This window comes from Schistocerca gregaria, chromosome 10, assembly GCF_023897955.1.
Source record: "Schistocerca gregaria isolate iqSchGreg1 chromosome 10, iqSchGreg1.2, whole genome shotgun sequence".
Classification (NCBI taxonomy): domain Eukaryota; kingdom Metazoa; phylum Arthropoda; class Insecta; order Orthoptera; family Acrididae; genus Schistocerca; species Schistocerca gregaria.
Window position 1 is genome coordinate 215,724,518 of NC_064929.1, and position 18,780 is coordinate 215,743,297.

Below are 18,780 nucleotides of genomic sequence, written 5' to 3' on the forward strand. Positions count from 1 at the left end.
GATATTTTAAGAACAAAATATATTCCTAGTTAAACTAGTCTTTAAGCAATTTATTATATTACAGCTATTGCTTGGAAAATCTGAAGGGAACTTTTAGAGGTTCTCGTATGCGTGCATGAGGTAGGAGGAGACAGCAGCCAGACAGCTCAATTTCTCTGGTATTGTAAACGGTGATGTCCCTAGAACTGTCGACCCCTCTGTGTTCACAGCTCGAACCTCATGTGGTGTGACTGTCCATTCTGTTAACACACAACCCCACTACACTTTGCAAGTTCACTAGGATGCTCGAAGTGTAATTGAGTTGTTGTAGCAATGGGATAGCTTGGGGGAGATATTCAGATTTTCAAAATGTAAAAACAGTTCAAAATGTGGATACAGTTTTTGTTTACTATCAGTGTCATCTAACTGTTGGAGCTGTGGTGCTATCATGTATTAAACGTGTCATGATTGTGCCAATCCCACACAATCTTCATTAGCAAACAATGATAAATTCAAGAATCGCATTTTACTCTTGATATTTCCATCCTTGAAGAAAGAACAGTAATATATGAGACAAACTAAACTAACATTGTAACTGCAGTAACACAACATCAACACATCACCAGAAAACAGCTCTAGCGGATGAGACGGATTAGTCAGAAGGAATGTTCTACAAATAGCGCTTCCCAACCCATTTTACCCTTTCCACATTTCACTCCATCAACAGTTCATGCAACTGTTCTAGTGTCTACGAATGCAGTGTTTCTGTGTAAGGTTTTGTTTATGTATGAATCATCATTTAAAGATCATGAGCAAATAGATTTTCGCAATGTGCACTACTTATCCACTTTAAAATGCAGACTGGTTGAAAGAAATGGATAAGCAGTTACCTCGATCACCCAGTGTGCTGAGGAAACTTTATAGGGATACTGTCATTGGTCCCTGTTTTACTGATAGAAATTTTAAATGTATCTGGCTATGTAGTTCCAACAGAAGTTATTAGAAAACATCACAACTAAGATAAGGCAATCAGTGTGTGGTACTAATGTGACTTCCCATATCATCCAGGTAATTGCAGCCCTTAACAAATCCAGAAGAAATTAAACATTTTGAGCACTCGATATAAATGTCAATGATACACACATGAACAATACCAGAGTTAAGAGATTACTTACATTTAGAACATCACGGCAAATGCTGTTATTTTGCTGCTAAGTTCCACACACTATGGTTTTGAAATTCCCTTTGAAGACACAGTTTAATTTAAAAATAACAAAATTAGCGTTATAATTTGGCATAAACAAACAAATTATTTTGTGTCAGAAAATTCACCACATTGTCTGCTATAACTTAGTGGAAATAATGATATATTTACTACTTTTGTATATGTTTTGGATGGTGTCTTTCAATTGCTCATCTTAAATTTTTCCTCATTTATGATTTGTGTGTAATTTACATTGTTTTGAGGCCCAGTTACGGTCTCTTAGTTTGTAAGAGGTAGCACAGCAAACAAATTGATGTAACAGCTGTTTGTGACTATTCCAAAACAACTTTGATACCTCTTGCTCATTAGGTGTGCTTTTTGTATACCAATAACTTTTTCCAACATTCTCCAGTTTGGGCCACTCGGTGAACTCTTAACTGACATTTCAACTAACTGTCTCTTGAAGACAGGTCCCTAAAGTCTGATACTGATGAATGGGCCAGAGTGGGCGTCTATGAGGTGTGGCGGGAGCTTGAGGCTGTCGAGTACAAGAGTTGAGTGACCTGTTACAGTGGCGGCTGCACAGTTTACAGAACCTGCAGGATTAATACTGCTCACAAACTCATCCATACCCTCAACAAGCTAGGTAGGGGTGTCAGTGAGTACGTAGTTGATGCTGGACTTCAGAAGCCTGTTTATAATTAACTAGCTCATTATGTGGTATTATTTTATCAAAATTTTATATCAAATGATGCAGTGAGAATAATGGAAGGCGGAAAGATAACAACTCACCACATAGTTTATATGTTTATGATAATTACCTGTCATTAGAGGTCAGAAATAATTGCTGTATACTCACTTTAAACCCACTAGTGGGTCCTATGACATCTGTGAACTCGCCATCTCTGCAAATGGTTAATTTTTAAAATTTGTATTCTCTATTCGGAAAATGTCTAACAATTATGTTACGAATACCATACAGAAAAGACCAGTTCGTGACACAGGTGACAAATAGAGAACTGGAGTGCCAAACAGAGAGGCGCCGCATCATAACTAAGAATTCTGTACAGCACATACCACAACTAATCGCAGATGCCTAGGGCACCAAGCTGACAGCATAACCTCAGTGCAAAATTTTTATGTACTGTATATCACAATTAGTAGTGGAAACTTAGACGGATGAAAGTCCACAGTGGCAAATGTGGTGAGGGAAGGGGGGAGGAGCACGATAAGTCACTTGTGCAGAAAAATGTTCTTCAACTGGCCCTTTATACGGTACATGCACTTCAGATATGTCGAAAATTCTTTGATGACAGTAGAAGAAAACTGGACATGGGGATTATGCGTATTCACTAAATACTAATCAGTTAAAAAGATAAATTTACAACAGTCTCCAAAAAAGTTATAGAAATGAGTGAATCTAAATAAGTCACTATTAATTTAACACTGCGGGTTGTCATGTTCAGAAGAATACACAACCAGTTGCACTTTTAGGTTGCAGAGACATTCCTCTGTGCCCAGTTTCTATTTAATGGAGCACAATTGTTTTCTATGGTGGAGGTGGAATAAGCAAGAATACAACTGTTTTGTTTGCATCAAAACAAATTTTGTATGTTTTTCGTGTGAAAGGTGGAATGTAGCATCAAACTTTATCCAGGCATCATTATTCATTTTATGGAGCATATTTGCACACCCAAAATTATCTTGCTCCTCATGCCAACAGCACCCCACACTGCATACTTCCACATAATCTCCAAATCCAACAATCTTGGGTGGCCCATTGTAGCCAGTTATTGTGGTCCCTCTGGAAGAATTTCTGCTCTCGTTGACCAACACCTCCACCCACTAGCCTGAAACCTAGCCTCTAACATTAATGATACTAACCACTTCCTTCACCATCTTTCCACCATCCTCACCTCTACCTCCTGAACCCCTATTTTTCACTGTTTATGTCACCACCTTCCACACCACAAAAATCCAACCCACGTAACCAAGCCACCTGTGGACAACACATCCCCAGTACGTTTAAGGTCTCACAAAGATCTTTTGACAGCCAATACTCCCCCCTCCCCTCCCCCCCAAAAAATCCAGCCCACAAACAGATTTCCTTACATACCCCAAATCCTCCCACCAACACCAGTAATCAGCCACAAAGGTGCATTCCCCTCATCAGCTATTATCACCTCTGAATGAAACATCTGAATCAGATCCTTCACTAGAGCTATGATTATCTCTCTCTTTCCCGAAGTGAGACCCATCCTACCCAAAATCCTTCCTGCGCTTCCTAAAGTGGTGTTCCATTGCCCACACAACAACACCTTAGTGCATTCCTATGCCACTCCCACTCAGAAGCCCTTTCCACAGGAATCATATTCCTGTGGCAGACCAAACTGCAAGACCTGCCCAATCCACCCACACCAGGCACCTCCTACTCCAGTTCTGCTGAGTGCTTATCCACACCATCAGAGGCCGAGTCACTTATGAAAACAGCCATTTCATACAGCAACTATTCTGCAAGCACTGCACAGCCTTTTATGTTGGGATGGCTACCAACCAATCTTCTACCAGGATGAATTGCCACTACCAAACTGCTGTCAAGAACATAATTGGCTGCCCAGTGGCACAACATGCTCAATTTCAATGGCTGCTTCACTACCTGTCCCATCTGGAACCTTTCCTCTGCCACAAGCTTCTCTGACCTGCACAGATGTGAGCTATCCTTAGAACACATCCTCAGCTCCTGCAATTGTCCTGACCTCAAACTCCGGTACCCTACGGTTCCCACAAACTCCATCCAACAGTTTGCCCTTTCTCTGTCCTAACACCCTCTTCCTTATTGCATCCCCATGCAACCTCCAGCATGTGTTGCTTCCCAACACCAGTTATAACCAGACCAACCCATATACTTGGCAATTGTTTCTTCCATGTTCCTAGATGGCAATCGGGCCACTTTCCTCCAAGCTCCTAGCCACCCATCCCAGGCCCTCTTCCTGCCTCTCCCTGTACCCACCCAACCAATACTATCACCACCGCAACCAGTCACCTGGTGCAAAATAGCACTGGCACTATCAATCAAGCTGGCACCCTGTGGGTACATATGCATGTGTATGAATCTGTAAGAGTGTGGGTGTTTTTGTATTTTACTGTAGCTCATCAAAGGATAACTCGAAAAGCTATTAAGTTTTCCTTCTTTGCATGTGCCTATCGACTGCTCAACACTTCTGCTTTTTGCCAAATGGTCTCCTTTAAACCGAATGTATTTTTACAATAATTGTATGAATTAATAAATAATCAATATTAATCTTACTGAGTATTAGTATGCTTATTCATTTTTTTGACTTTATGATCTGAAATCATAGAGTTTTCTTTTATATTAAATACAGCAAGCATCCAACAACAATGTTAGTAAGTCATGAAACGTAGGTAAAAAATATTCCCCAGGAGCAATTTATTCATAATTGTGTCAGTAATTTTGACAGTGACAATTAGAAAACTGAACTAAAAACAAAACAGAGCACGAATAATCTTGATTGACATCAATAATTATAACAATTCATAAAGTGCCAACAGATACTGTTCCTAAAAAATGATCAATCAGGAAATAAACTAACACTAATGCTATCTACAAGGTGCTTTGGAAAGATATTAACATACTATAGGGGCATTAAAAAGAAAGCTGCCTGGTAGAATTTTGGACAGAGCCTAATTTAATCATCACTGACACTTGGCTTAAAAACCATGAAAGAACATTGTACACACAAAAGAGACCTGAAGACACCGGAAGATTTCAGATTGATTATATAATGGTAAGAAAGAGATTTTGATTACAGATTGTAAATTGTAAGATGTCCCCAAGGGCAGATGTGAACTCTGACCACAATTTATTGGCTGCGCGTGTGTGCGTGCGTATATACGGTAAGTCTTTCCACTCCCGGGATTGGAATGGCTCCTTACCCTCTCCCTTAAAACCCACATCCTTTCATCTTTCCTTCTCCTTCCCTCTTTCCTGACAAAGCAACCGCCGCTTGCTAAAGCAAGTAATTTTGTGTGTTTGTTTATTGTGCCTGTCTATCGGTGTTTTCCCACTTGGTAAGTCTTGCAATCTTTGTTTTTAATATATTTTTCCCATGTGGAAGTTCCTTTCTATTTTATTTAAATCACAGATCTGTGTTTCATGGAATAGTAAGTGTCTGTAGATGTGGTATCAAATATTGTTTCATGCAACACACAAAAAATTAAGTGCGGAATTATTAGTTTATCAATGGTGGTTCAATTTCATTTACATTTCAAGTTCATTTTCATTCTATTTCAACTACAATGATGGCATTCCAAAAAGTGCATTATGTGGTGGGGAGCTGCTTGAGATTCTGTTGACTAAAGGTTGGTGACATTGGTAGGAACAGTGGTGGGAGATGTGCTCTTTGGAGCTGCTCGAAAATACAAGAAAAGTTTATATTATGGCCACCATACAGAGAAAGCTGGTTTGGTTTTTTCTGATATGTGAGTGGACATTTGCTTACGACCATAGGAGTGCACCCAAGTGACAGATTATGAACATATACTTGTGAATGTGACTGACTGTTGGAATATGTAACAGTATTTTGTTGTATGAGGCCTTTGGTTTATGCATCAGAACTTTGGTTTAGAAGAATTGGTGTATAAGTGCACTTACTAATTTGAGAATGCTAAAAGGAGACTATCATCAAATGTGTGCTGCTAGTTAAGTTGAAAATGGGACATTCTTACCAGACGAACTCACATTTTTATTTCATTAAAGAGAACCATTCAGTAGGAAGCTGTATTTTGATGAATAAATCAGTTACACAAAATATAAATCTGGAGTGTAGCATACATTATTACTCTGTTAAAAATGTGGAGTCAGAGTCATATTAGCCCAGGAAAGTTAAGTCACAGTAGCTGCCACAGGTGAAATATTGCAATTTATTATTGCGCACTGGCAAAAGCATACAACATGAGATGACATGAAACATCAATGACATAAGTATGACATAAGGCAGGGCATAAAGACAACAGTACAAAAGAGTTACACGGTGTATCCCTTCAGCAATTATCTTAGCATTTGGATAACAGTTGCAATGCAGCTCCCACCACCACTCAGCCTCTCCCCACTGGTAGGGTTGAGCTGGTGTCCTAGGAGAATCTGTAGTGTGGCACCTGACACAGGTACAGACTTGTGATGGCTTCTGCGATCTATGGACAGTGTTCAGTGGTGGCAAAGGCTGTGTTGAAGAGGAAGGTGTCATTTGTCCCAAGCATGACGTCGAGTCACAGTAACGTTTGAAAACACAATATTGTCTGTGGATCAAGGTTGTAATGGCGATAGCTTGTGAGACTTTAAAGTTACAGGAGCTCTGGGAGTAGTCTGAAAGTGATGTTTCGCACTATGTGAAGTAACAGAACTACGTGTAGGTTGATTCTTTAGCAGTCGTGACCAGAGACATTCAAGATGCTGATGCAAGCTGGGGCAGAGAAAAATCTCTGTACTTCATACAAATTTTGGAATTTAACCATTTATTTCCAGTAGAAGTGGTTTTTTCCTTCCTTTATTGATGATAACTTGTCTTTCAAATAACAGAAAGCATGCTTTAAAATATGAGAATCGTTCGAGATGTAGTTGTGGGCATAAGACCTGGAACCATTAGAATCTACATTGGTTGCCACGGGATCTTGTGCAGGAGAGCAGTGAACCGCACTATGATGTGGTGTGCCACAAGGTACGGTGCAGTGCAGAGGATGTAAGCTGCTTGCTTTACCAAGCCATACATAAACTGCCTCAAACCCCATATGGATTTGTGCATGCCATGTGGAAATGTTATAATGGTGGAAGAAATGAGTGCCAAGAATGGGTTCTTGTGACATCAGCTAGAAGAAAAGTCCATTGTAATGGTCACCCAAAGCCTAAGTTCACAATCACAGTTCATTTCCCAAATGTAGAAATTTTGGTGTTATTAGCAGCTCTAAGCCAAGAGTCAGCTTATGTTTGTTCATCTTGATTCATTGGCAGTGCTCTGACATCTTATCCTGATCCAATGAAGTATGCACATGGTACAAGTGACTGTGACATATAATCAGCATGATCCTCAAGAAGTACCTGGAATGTTTTGTCACTACCGAGTTTTGTAAATATTGACACTGCCAGTGCTGGGTATGAAGGCAGATCCCTTGACTGATTTGGCAATAGCTATTGGTTGGTCACATTTGTTCCCAAAAACATCAATTTTGTCACTGTTGGAGAATAGGCAGAGCTTCTTGGAACACTGGCCAGCTGGGCCAAACCCAGTCATTACTGTCGTTTGTAAGTGCAAAGAGAAATGCACATTATTGCTAGAGTTCCCCTCTGTACCAACAGCCGTCTGAAGCTCATTCGTAGGCACTACAGCACTTGCTGCTGCGGGTGTTTGGCAACGTTTTTTCCATCACTTCTTTGAGCGACCACTGGAGAGCACTTCTTGCTCCAGCACATGGATCTGCTCTGCTAGCAGAAGCTGCTGCCTTCTAGTAGTGTCAGGTGAGACTATTGCTGTGATGCTATTATCAGTTTGAGGGGACACAAATTGATATTTTGCAAAATACTGTCAGCAATGGTCAATGTGAAGAGTCATTGTCACTGTTTATGGAAACTACTACATTTTTAAATGTGGATGACAGTTGATTAACATTTCCTAGACAGCACCCGAGTTTCACTTGTGCACTGTTGTAGCCAGTGCCAGAGCCAAGACTCAGGTACTGGATTGCGAGAATAAAAACAAGAGCTGCATAGGGTTACGTCAGAAATTTCAAAGATGATGCCAAAACTTTGATGGAAATTTGTCTCCAAAAACCTAATTATTTAGGAACTGCTGTATGTGTAGGGTCTTTATGTACACTGTAAAGCACACATTGCTTGATGTACTGATATTTGCACACAGTGGGAGAGGCATGAATAATGTCTGTCAATAATAATAGATTGACTATCAAACCCTCAGCTGCCGACAGATGTTGATATAATTCGATGTGGACAGCTGAGGGTTTCAGTTAGTCATCATTTATTCCAGAGAAAAGCCTCACGGTCGTCAACAGTATTCTGTCCTTTCGAGAACAGTTACTGTCTTCATATATATAGTTAAAGGCTACCAAGCCACTGACCTTCGTCTGTGCGAATGCGCAAAAGTTGCCCAAACTCTTACGAGAATTGCTGAAGCGTACGCGAGTAATGAGTGAATGGGCAAATGTCTATAAGGGACATTACACATGTAAAATTGTGGATAGTTGGGAATGTGAGTCTCACGGGAAGCATGCAAGGGATAAGTCCCTGCAGTCATACTATTCATCTGTACCCTCGGTGGCTCAGATGGATAGAGCATCTGCCATGTAAGCAGGAGATCCCGGGTTCGAGTCCAGGTCGGGGCACATTTTTAGCTGTCCACATCGAGGTATATCAGCAACACCTGTCGGCAGCTGAGAGTTTCATTTAGTCATCATTTATTCCAGGGAATAGCTGCACGGTCATCAACAGTATTCTGTTCTTTCGAGGACAGTTACTGTCTTCATAAATAATAATAGAGTCTGAGCACCAAAAGTGCCAAACATAAGTGTGAACTGTAAATTGGCATCATATGCCATACGCGATAAGTGATCGTTCCTGTATTTTTGAGCACAGATATATATTGCAGAATTACTGTCATTCAGACACCTGACTCAGCAGACAACATTTAATTATGTTAATATAATCAAGCATGATGGCTTCATGACATGCATTTCAGTGTGAATGGAAGAGACGCTGCAATGCAGCATGTGATCAGTTGAGAATTTAAGTCGGACAGGATGGTTAAGACAACTCTTCCTGACTATCTGAGCATTTAGGTTCGAGTCCTGGTCTGGCACAAATTTTCAACTTTCACCACTGCAATGCCACAAAGTCCTCTTTGGCTTTGAGTCATGATTTCTCACCTACTCCTTTCCTTTATTTTTATCTGCTTGCAAATACAGCTGTTGATAGAGAAGTAAAATGAAACCCTTAGATCACAAAATTACATTATATCCCTAGCATTATTATGCAATGATTCACTGTAAAACTAACACTAGCCATATCTATTGCCTGTAATGTGCTGGTGGCATTTTGCCACTAAAGTATTTAAATTTCATGATGTATTCTTGGATTGTATAACAGACATCTCCAGGTAAACTGTTCAACTTCTTTATTCCTCTACTAACGTGTATGTATTTATCTCCTCTGTTGTTCAATAATCACACACTTATTTTGTACTGATGATCTCTTCCTCTATATACTCTGCTAGTAATCATTTTATGTACATGTTTTTCCAGCCATTCTTCCAGATGTACAATGGGTAAATTCCTCAAGTCTAGCTCTTATCCTTCTTCATGCGTGACTTTCTTATTTAAATTCTTTAACAATTTTCGCGAGAATGCCTGCCCTGTCGTGTCACATATACCTACATATGGTTATACACTGAACAACACGTCATGTGTAAAGTTCCTTGGGGTCCAATTGCTGAAGAAGTTAAAATGCAGTCAATATGTAGATAAACTAAACAAAAAGCTCAGTTCAGGGTTTTGTGCCTTTTTTTGCATATTTTCACTTGCTGCTGCTGTATGGAATTATCTTCTAGGATTGTGTACTTCAAGCAAACAAAGTATTTATTCAGCAAAAATGAGCAGTTAGAGTAGTATCTAAAGTAGATAATATGGTGGTACATGTTGCTATTGAAGGTAGCAACATGTCTCGCTGCCTTTCTGTTGTGCCAATTGGAGATGGTTATGTAGAAATTCTGATTTATGCCAGTAGTGGCAGAGGAAAGGACACATACTGTGGATAAATCTTTTATTTATATGCAGATGCAAAACCCAACTGTAAGCACAGTAAAGCCACACGATGCAATGGAGGGCAAGTGTTTTACTGGTGGCGAAGGAGACATTTACACTATGTCACGACTTGGGAGTGCGTGCCATGGATGCCAAAGAAGATGAGGTCAGCATGACGATCGCTGTCATTCCAAAATGAAAAACAAAAGGAGACTGCATGGAATTAATTAATTACTTCTTGGATTTGTGATACCAACAATATGTCTGTTGACAATTTTGTTTAATAAGAGCTTAAAAGTGAATATTTAATTGATATGTAAAAGTGTTATGAGGCTGTCAAAAACAAAGATTTTGAAAAGAAGTTTTTATGAGATTTCATAGCCAGTAGGTGGCAAACTTAATTTTCCATTATTACAGCGCTGTCTTTCAGGTGGTGAAGAAGTTCAATATAGCTGCGAGTGCCAACACATAGCGGGAATACAACTTCGAGCAGTGACATTAGTGCAGCAAGAGAAGACTTAAGGTAGAGGTAATTATGAGCATACAACGAACAGGTCACATTCACAGAAATTGTACCATGGTTAAGTACTCTCCAGCAGTGAACACCAGTATTAACAGACCAACAAGAATACATCTTGAAGAATGGTTTTTGTCACTGATAACCAAATTAGTTTCAGCTAGACTGCACTGGGCCTGATGGTTTAACGGCAATGTCTAGGCCTAAGATTTTGAGTGGCTGTGGTATCAAACTCTGGTCAGGACATGGAATATTTCTGCCTGTCTTTAACATTGAAAGACTTACATCAGATTATAGAGTCATGAGGAATAATTATCATCATCATCATCATCATCATCATCATCATCATCATCATCATCATCGCTGTGTGTTACACAATCACAATACAATTACAAAACACTAATTTTCAGTAGAATTTGCCTTCTTGTTTAATTGCAAATACAGTTACATACTCTGGTGGCAAGAGATTCCACAAGTTTCCATACAACATGAAGAAAGAAACTAGGAGTGTGTGCCATTTCAAAAGATAATTGAAAACATCTCATTACCCAACTTTCTACTAATTAATAAAAGAATGCATTGTCCATTTTAAGGGCCGGCCGCGGTGGTCTCGCGGTTCTAGGCACGCAGTCCGGAACTGTGCGACTGCTACGGTCGCAGGTTCGAATCCTGCCTCGGGCATGGATGTGTGTGATGTCCTTAGGTTAGTTAGGTTTAAGTAGTTCTAAGTTCTAGGGGACTGATGACCACAGCAGTTGAGTCCCATAGTGCTCAGAGCCATTTTTCCATTTTAGGCTGTATTATGGTTTATTAAAATAAAGCTATTAGCTACTTTCTGCCTTAATCCATTATCAAGCACACTTGTTATGTCATTTTACATGCTGTGCTTGTCGCATTCTTTTATGTCACATACATAAAACCAGAAGTCATACTAAGTCATTAAAAGACTGATGTTACGATAAAGAACGACTCGCATAACATATTGAAATATATCATTAACATATGTCACAGTTATCAAAGCCAGATAACTAGCAGATATACAGTGCACTTTAGATGGCACCAGCCCTTTATTCAAAGAAGCAGATTTCTTTCTGATTTAGACTAAACAATTAAATTTAGCTGACATAAGCATGAGAAGTGTTAAGCAGTGTTATGATAATTTAGAGGTAAAGCAATAAGCATGCTGAGTCTCTACAATTTCCTTGTCTTAACAACTCATATCCTGGCTCATTCCACAACTGTGAAGGCTATCTTTCTTGATGGGATCTATAGAACATGATATGAAGATATGAATGGACCACTTCTGGATTTACACCTATCCTCTTGGTATCCTGTATGGGTATGAGAAATTAGTTCTTAGTAATATTTCTAATGTTTTGAGGAAAGACACTAAATATAGCTACATTAACTTCCTTGGCTTTGTCCAAGCTGCAGTATTTGATTTACCTGTTTGAATGGAAACCATATTTACTCTGTCTTTCAGGTGAATTTATCCTAAGAATGACGTAGGGAATACAATGGTAATCACTGGAATAGGATGGATACTGCACTAGTTAGATGTTTTCAAACAATAAGCCCTGCAAGTAGCCTCTTACCAGAAGCTGTCAGAAACAATGGTTAGTACGATGTGAACAAATGAGGGATCAGGGATCCATTTCCAGTGAGCAATCTTAAAAGTTCTGCATTTACTCATTCCACAGAACAATTCATGCCCAACAATCAAAGAGTGACACAATCTTCACACTAGTATGAAGCATTCTCAACAATGGGCCTGTTGTCATTCTAAACTGTTTTGCCATCCAAACTGTTGACTGGACCTCCTACCATTATATGATCTTTTTCAAGAACCTTCTCTGAAGAGGATAAATCACAGATGACATCAATGGACATTGCACTTAACTTAAAAATGCTACACTATACCTGTGCACTACTTTTCTGCAGATTTTTAACTAGTCCTGACATCCAGACAGGGAGAGAATAACTTGGCTGGAAACTTCAGAGTTTTTAGATGCCCATATTGGTGAGAATTTAAACTGGAAAAAACAATTTTGGAACTTAGTTCTGCCATATTTCCACTTCAAATCATTGCAAATCTTGGGGAGAGACAAGTCATTTAATGTCATCATATATAATAATGTTCTAGGATAACTCATCTTTGAGAAAGAAAGTGTTCATTGTATTGCTCAAAAAAGTCCTGTGAGAGTAATTTGTGATGCTCATCCATGATCATGTCCTAGACATCTGTTTGAGGAGGTATGCATTTTCACTACTGCCTGATAGTATATCCATTCCTTCATGAAGTTTAATGTAACTAATCCACTGCAGTAAAACAGGAGCAATGACACATACAATCACAATACCAGACAGAAAAATGAAATCTATTACTCCACATTATGGTTGTCCTTAGTGCAAGAAGTGCATAATTGTGCCTCCAAAATTTTTCGTCACTTACTGTACGACATGAAATGTCACATAGGCAGAAAACAAATTTTAAATCAAACTGAAAGTTTCTTCATGTAATAGGGATGTGTAACAACAACGTAAAAGGACTTGCTCCACATCATAACAATTTTTCAAATGATCCATGGAACATAAAACTAAGTAACTCAGTCCCCAAAGAACTGAAGCCACTGGAGACGGCTAGACTGAAGCTAACAGACTTGCAGTATGACTTAGATCTCTGCACCGATTTAGAAGGCTTTATGTTAATCCAGTCACCTGGACCAGGTCTAATATCACTACAGCCGACTGCAGCTCCCAAAACTGCCAACTCTTCCTGCACTGCTGCCAAGGCAGCATCTAGTTCGAAGATAAGCTACTGCTTATCAAATACTGTGTAGCAAAGGTGACAATCACTGCATTTCCATAAGTGACACTCTTAGAATGAATACTGTACATAACATGGCATTACAATTTAAGAAAAAAAAACAAAGCAATTTACATACACAGACATTTGCATACTTACGGGTATAGTATGACAAGGATGGTAAAGGTAGCTGGCTGTGGCCATATAGTAGAAACAATCCGAAATTTTCTGAATTATTTCTGAGAAACCATAGAAAACACAAATCAGGACTGTTGTGTGAAGGCTGGAGCCTCCATCATCCTGCAATAGTTTGTACATTTGTTCAAAATAACACTTACGGTATTTAGTTGGCATGCTATGATCATGAAAGATAACACGTAAGTGATTTTCGTACAAAACTGTTTCAAATTAAGAATTATTTTGGGCCAAATCAGTTACATAATTTAGGAGTAGGTTTTACGCTTAAATATTATGCACACCACAATGAAACTTATTTTACGAGATAATATGAAATTTGCTAATTTAGATTTTAAGATCATTTATTGTCACACAAACGGTGGTTAGGTTCGTTCACAGCTACTGCAATATCGAGATAAAACGAAGTAGTTTGACGATATTCAATGAGTAGTTTTGTGAACACAAAATTATTGGTATTTTCGTAAAACTAAATGCTAAAACTTATTTATAGCTCCGAGATACAACATCGATCCGGCGTATTTTCTTAGTAACAAATATTATCTACTACGTACATATAAACGTAATATATTATAAAAGCTGTGAACGCACTGAACTTCTGTAACTACGAAACTTCAAGTAGTTGCGTCTGAGCTACAATTATAGTTAACCAGGAAAGCAATTCAATAATTAGAATCTTGGGCTACATTACAAACCTATATTTCGCTACAACCTCCATTCAAAATCAATCATTAGAAATAATGTCGAACATATTGAGCTGAAACTTCAACGAAACTACGAGTAACCTCTGTAGACTGTCGAATAATTTCAATTCCAGTGCTTCGAATATTTCCTCGTTCCTCGTCTCTCATTGGCTACCTAAAACTGTCTTCCCATTGGCTAAGGGGACTGACGCATTGCCAACATTATGCTTCGAAAAAAGGAGTGGTTGACACGTCCCTGATGTGAACTGAAAAACTGGCATGTTGGATTTTATTTCTGCCAATCAACTTTTGTGCTGTTAAAGAACCTATACATGCACCAGTTTGTCTACCGACCTATCACATACCCTGTTTTGACCAACAAATTATGTCGTTTGTTGCACTGTCGTGGCAACCGTCCCACAAAAGTTCATCTGCTGTCACTGCGAGCGGAATAAACGTTGCGTTAAATGAGGCTAAAGGCACCTAACTGTCCCAGGTTCTGCGGGACCGTACATCAATAGAACCTCTAATAACGCACTGGAAGAATTAACCAAAAAAGGCCCGCAAAACGTCTAACACGTCCCACATTTTTGTAATTTTCCCATTCCATCAATCATATTTTATTTTCATACTTCGTAGGAAGTATCGATCGACTTGTTAATACCGATCAATGGGAACGAAAGTAAATGTAATCTAATACAGAATCTCTGTTTGACTATTTGCAATAGCATACGTTGTCAAGTGAAAACGAAAAAGAATGAAACACAGCATAACAACTTTTTAACCAGTACAGCTCCGCGAAAAGTTGACCGATTAGTCTATTACGCGTGGGATGTTCAGATCAAATTACTTGACTTTGCTTGGAGCGGAAATGTGAGAGGAAAAATGCTGGCACTAGTGCCAGCAAACTATGGCTGCGCGTGCCTCATACTAGGCAGTGACGAGCAAATAAATTCCACATAGATGTAACATGCATTCTTGAAAGTGATTTATAAAGGCCCTCTTGGAATGCGGTACTTACTTATAGAAAAGAAAATGAAACTGAATTTAGGGTTTTGTAATACAATGTGGTTAGCATAACAAAATAACAAACACTGCTGAACCACTGAGGCTGGACAGGTCTGTAACAACGACCTTCGGCGAAAAGCCATTGTTTGAGATTTAATTTAGTCCACGCGCTGACACGACATTGTTAACTTGTGTCTGTGTTGGCCACTTTGATGAAGTAATCTGCTTGTATTAGTTGGGAATGCCGCCGACAGCGAATAAGCGAAGTTGTAAATACACAGAAGACTTGTAGAAAGTGTTCTCTTTTTTACAGTAGTGTTCAGCACCTTTTGGAGTATGGTGCAGTTCACTTTCGACGAGAAAAATACGGCGATCGAGAACTTGCAAGAGTTTGTGGACCTTCAAAGCGGTAAGTCAGAGACTGAGTCTTAGATCTGTGGAGTGCACTTGTAAATTAATTCAAAAAGGATTTGAATAGAAGTTTCGCTGCGGCAAAACTAAGTACGAGCAATTGTAAAGAGGTGATTGCGCTATAGTCTTTAGACAGATTGAAGACAGAACTTAATAATGTCCCATTTATATGTACACGTACAGATATTTCAAATGCTAAGAACGTACAAATATTTCCAATGCAAGCGCAGTACATTCATCCTATCAGTGGAATTAATGTCAAAATACTAGATATCATCAATTTACCTCGCGAAACTGTAGTCATTAAATATGATTCTTGAATAGAAATTCTTGCAAAATATGATCTTCAAGAGAAAGTGATTGGAATTTGTGCCGATAACGCAAATAAAAATTTTGCTGTAGTTCAATGTGAAGGACATTTTCTTCAAACTTCAAGAAGGCTTAGGAAGAAAAGTAGCTGGTGTGAGGTGCTCACCACACATTGCGTACAACAGTATACAAATATCAGTAGATTTGTTACTAGTGGACGTCGAATGTATTGTTACGAAGACGTATTCATACTTTTATACATTCACAGTGTGCGTGCAAGCTCTCAAAGATTTTTGCGAAGATGCGGCGATTTAGTACAAAAATATTTTGGGACATAGTAAAACAAGATGGGTCACTTTTTTTCCAGCAGTTGAGAGAATCTTGCAAACATATGTACCACTGAAAGCTTACTTTTTATTGCAAGAAAAACGTTCAGCTGTGCTACATGCATTCTTCTGTAATGAATGCTCAGAGAAGTAGCTGAAACTCGTACATATTCAAGCTGCATTATTTAACGATTCCATAAAAATGACTGAAGGAGTCAAAAATTAGCATTATGGATGTTTCTCATTTGTTTTTGTATTTGAGAATCATCTATTAAAACCACTTAGAAAACGATTATATACCCCTGAGCATACGATATAAGCTAAAAAAAACCTTGTGGAGAGTGGACAAATCGATAGAAATTATTTTATACGGTATATATGTTACTTCTATCACATCTGCATCCAGTGCCTACAGAAATATATTCATCAGTACAGCGAATTCGAAACATATAGTTGTAATGAGCTAAAACAATGCCTAAAATGGGCTGATGTGGAGTACACATAACAAAATTTAATGGTGCAGTTGCCTAAGACTGCAACGACAATAGCAGAAGCTAACATACTTGAGAAAGTTTGCTACATCTCACATTATGTGGATCACGATGTTCTGAATAGACGGGAAGAGATCAATAACAGTACAGAGCAATGGTGGTTTAAGGTGTACAAAATCTTAACAATTAACACAAATTCTGTCTGGCTATCATCCAGCAACAACTCTGTTTACCAGGGATGAATGCACCTACTGAACAAGTATTTTCGTTGATGAAGGTAGTGTAGATTCAGCGAAACCGTCACTTGAATTTGAAATGCAGTGCCTATTGTAAAATTTAACATGAGAAGTTGTGAATATGTTTATAAATTTTAAATCAAAACGCAGAATTAATCAAAGAATGTCACTCTAGTCAGAAATATGAATTTAAAAATAAAATAATACATTAATAACTTACATTTCACTTCAAATTTCAGTGCAATGAAGACACTCAATCACCTATCCTCAGTTCCCACTCACATGCACAAAATGCCTCACAGTGATATATCGTAAAGTTGGTCGCTTTAGGCTATAGGGTCCCTCAGCCGATCGATTGATCACATGTGTCTATCGTATGGGCGACCGCAGATACTGAAATCCATCAAGAAGAGTGGTTGGATAAAATACTGTAATAGTTTGACCAAGAGTACTAAATTGTAGGGGATATGGCAAAAGGTCTATGTATTTAGGATTATCTCCCCTGGAGTCAATGATGTGCAATCACATGAGTGTATAGAAGAATTCTGTGATTTTATTGACGAATCAAGTATTTGCAATAAGTTATTCAGAAGACAAAGGAGAAATCCTGCAACTTGACATATGCTAAGTATGCAGTTCTCTACTGATGAGCTGACATCAGTCATCAAAGACAGCACTTATACTGCCTCAGCAACTGATCAGAAAACATATTCCATGATACAAAACATGCCTGACAATGCTGTTTGAAATCTATAATGGAATTTGGATGCATCAAGAATTGGTCCCAAATTGGAAGACACGGATCATAGCCCTCAATTTTAAAAAAATGGAAGGAATCTTTATTAGCCACTTCATACAGACCGACCTCACTGTCGTCACTTATCGCTTAAACATTGGAAAAACCAATTAAAGGTGAATGGAATGGTGGGTAGAATTTTCATTCTTACCAGATGGATCACAATTCGGGTTCTGTAGAGGTAAAATATGCAGGGAAAACAGCATGTTAGTTGGCTTTGGTGAGATCAACTATAGAGCAGCACTATTTTAGGATATTACAAAAGTGTATGATCATATTTAGACAAATATACTGTTTGATAAGTTACTATATTTAGGACTCCACTAAAGTTTGTAGAAGATATTTCGTCATTAACCAATGAATGGACTGTAAATATTAGAGAAAGTAAAACAGAAGGTGGTGAGCATCCTTATGTTATCGACAAAAGAACTGAGTCGCTGACTTTGGGGCAATGGCCTGATGCTGACACTGGAGAAATCTTTGGTAGTCATTTTCACTAGGAATGGTTATGTACTAAGAAATTATTTAAAACATATCTATGATAAAATAATACAAGTTATAGCATTTATTTGATTCTTTTGAATGACACCAGACAACAGGATTACTTGGACATTTCTTATTAGTACCTGAATCATTCGATCCAGATTGAATTAAGGATATATATACTACAAATCCACAACTTGCAAAATGTCGAGAAGCTGAGCATATTACAGTATCACTGTATATACACCTACTTAGAAGTGACTAAATCCTCACAAACAAATACACTACTAGTTGAGGCGTGAGAAATATCCTTCCAAATATGGAGGAAGAGTTTGTGGAAGGATACAGAGTAGAGAAATTATTATGCTGCCAGTTTTCAGTTCATCACATTCTGTGACTGCACTGTCCTTTCCAGGAAATTGGGGCAGAAAGCCTTTTGATTGCATTTTGGCATGTACTGATTTGGGAAATAAGTGCAAAGATTTTGCCAATATGACTATTTCATCATAAGGA

General features: G+C 38.5%; 1 protein-coding gene across 7 annotated transcripts in view; it reads right to left on the reverse strand.

Moving 5' to 3' along the window:
- LOC126293336 (alpha-(1,6)-fucosyltransferase-like) overlaps positions 1 to 14,369 on the reverse strand; it is a 230,171-nt gene extending 215,802 nt beyond the window's left edge. For all 7 annotated transcript variants that reach the window (XR_007552271.1, XR_007552270.1, XM_049986529.1 and 4 more), the window contains exons 1-2: positions 14,220 to 14,369; positions 13,489 to 13,629 (exon numbers count right to left, since the gene is read on the reverse strand). Coding sequence is in view for 5 of the 7 variants with exons in the window: in XM_049986529.1 (XP_049842486.1) it covers positions 13,489 to 13,533 (45 nt within the window). In the remaining 2 variants the exon portion in view is untranslated. The remainder of the gene's footprint in view (positions 1 to 13,488; positions 13,630 to 14,219) is intronic.
- Between the last annotated feature and the right edge of the window lie 4,411 nt (positions 14,370 to 18,780).